We start from the raw sequence: 1,812 nt of genomic DNA, 5'->3' as shown, positions 1-1,812 counted from the left end.
GTGTGTGTAATATGTGTGTGTGTGTTTCCCCAGGCGTCCCCGGCTGCGCTTGCTAAGAGTGTGTTAGCAGAGGTGCCCAATCAGGTGGTGGATTACTACAACGCAAAAGGAATCCATCCAAAATGTCTGTCTGACTATGACGAATCTACCAGACCCTTCAGTCCGTGATCACGCAAACACACCCATTATAAACACACACACACACCCATTATAAACACACACACACCCATTACACACCCATTATAAACACACACCCATTATAAACACACACACACACCCATTACACACACATTATAAAACACACACACATTATAGACACACACACACCCATTATAAACACACACATTATAAACACACACACACATTATAAACACACACACACCCATTATTAATACACACAAACCCATTATAAACACACACACACACATTATAAACACACATACACCCATTGAAATAACCAAACACACGACCATTATAAACACACACATATATTAAACACACACACACCCATTATAAACACACACACACCCATTATAAACACACACACACACACACACACGTTATAAATACACACACCCATTATAAACACACACACACACACATTATAAATACACACACACCCATTATAAACACACACACACACGTTATAAATACACACACACCCATTATAAACACACACACACACACGTTATAAATACACACACACCCATTATAAACACACACACCGATTATAAATACACACACACCCATTATAAATACACACACACCCATTATAAATACACACAAACCCATTATAAACACGCAAACACAAATTATAAACACACACACACACACTGCATACAGTAGTGTAACCCAGAAAAGTAGTTTAATCTGGTGGTTTCACTACGTAATGTATTACTGCATGCTGGCCTAATGGGTTTAACACACACACACAGACACACACACACCTTTTAAAGGTGACTTTCAATATCGTTTAACAATATTAAATACAGTATAGGCTAATTGAAGTTTAGTAAGAGTTGTACTTATCATAATCATAAGGGCCTATTAGTCCATAGTTTAGGGTTATGGTAACATAAGAGACTTTGTAAACAAATCATGTGTAGCTTCAAATCATGTTTAAAGAGTGACTGAACCAAACAACCGACTTCTCTGGTTGATAACGACCTATGTAGCATCAATATGAGTCAGAAACATTTGTTATTGAGTCTAAATTGACTACAAAGTGTAAAAAGGGTCATTTTGGTCATAAAGTCAGTACCGTCCAAAACAAAGATTGGTGAAATGTAAGGAATCTAGGTTACGGAACAGTTTTCCTTGGGTTCATTTCAATCACAGCTGGCATCACCCAAGTAATCATCAATTCTGAGCACAGGTGCAAAAAAAACTGATCATTATGCGCACACTGACCGTGGTTAATTTGGTTTGACTTTGGATATCACTATGGGTCTAAATAGGGACCATCAAGAAATTACACAATGTACAATGTGAAAACATTTCAATAGCTCCACATGTACATTACTTAAAAACCTCAAACCCAACTATAAATTGTAGAAATGAATATACAAATATTAAAAGAATGTAAAGAGAACTAAAATATGTGCAACATGAAAATATTGTACCATTTATATTGTGTACTTTTTTGACGGTCCCTAACTAGCCCCAGAGATAGGCTATCAAAATTTAAACCAACTTCTCCACGGGTCGCACACCAGCCGACAGAAGCTGATTGGTGAAAGGCCTAGCCCAGGATACTTCCAGACACAACCTGAGCCCTATATTACGAATCAGGTTTGAGGAGTTAGAGAGGTA

The 1,812-nt window shown here is 37.4% G+C and overlaps 1 protein-coding gene across 1 annotated transcript in view; it reads left to right on the top strand.

Annotated features, from left to right (window-relative positions):
- The window catches only part of LOC124042695 (copine-4-like), a 35,446-nt gene extending 35,152 nt beyond the window's left edge, over positions 1-294 (top strand). Inside the window, exon 18 of the mRNA XM_046360783.1 lies at positions 34-294. Within this exon, the coding sequence (XP_046216739.1) occupies positions 34-168 (135 nt within the window). The 3' untranslated portion in view covers positions 169-294. The remainder of the gene's footprint in view (positions 1-33) is intronic.
- The last annotated feature ends 1,518 nt before the right edge of the window (positions 295-1,812 follow it).

The sequence above is a fragment of the Oncorhynchus gorbuscha genome, linkage group LG09 (assembly GCF_021184085.1).
Source record: "Oncorhynchus gorbuscha isolate QuinsamMale2020 ecotype Even-year linkage group LG09, OgorEven_v1.0, whole genome shotgun sequence".
NCBI classification, from domain to species: domain Eukaryota; kingdom Metazoa; phylum Chordata; class Actinopteri; order Salmoniformes; family Salmonidae; genus Oncorhynchus; species Oncorhynchus gorbuscha.
The sequence above is the reverse complement of the archived record's forward strand: the minus strand, read 5'-3'. Positions and strand labels throughout refer to the sequence as shown.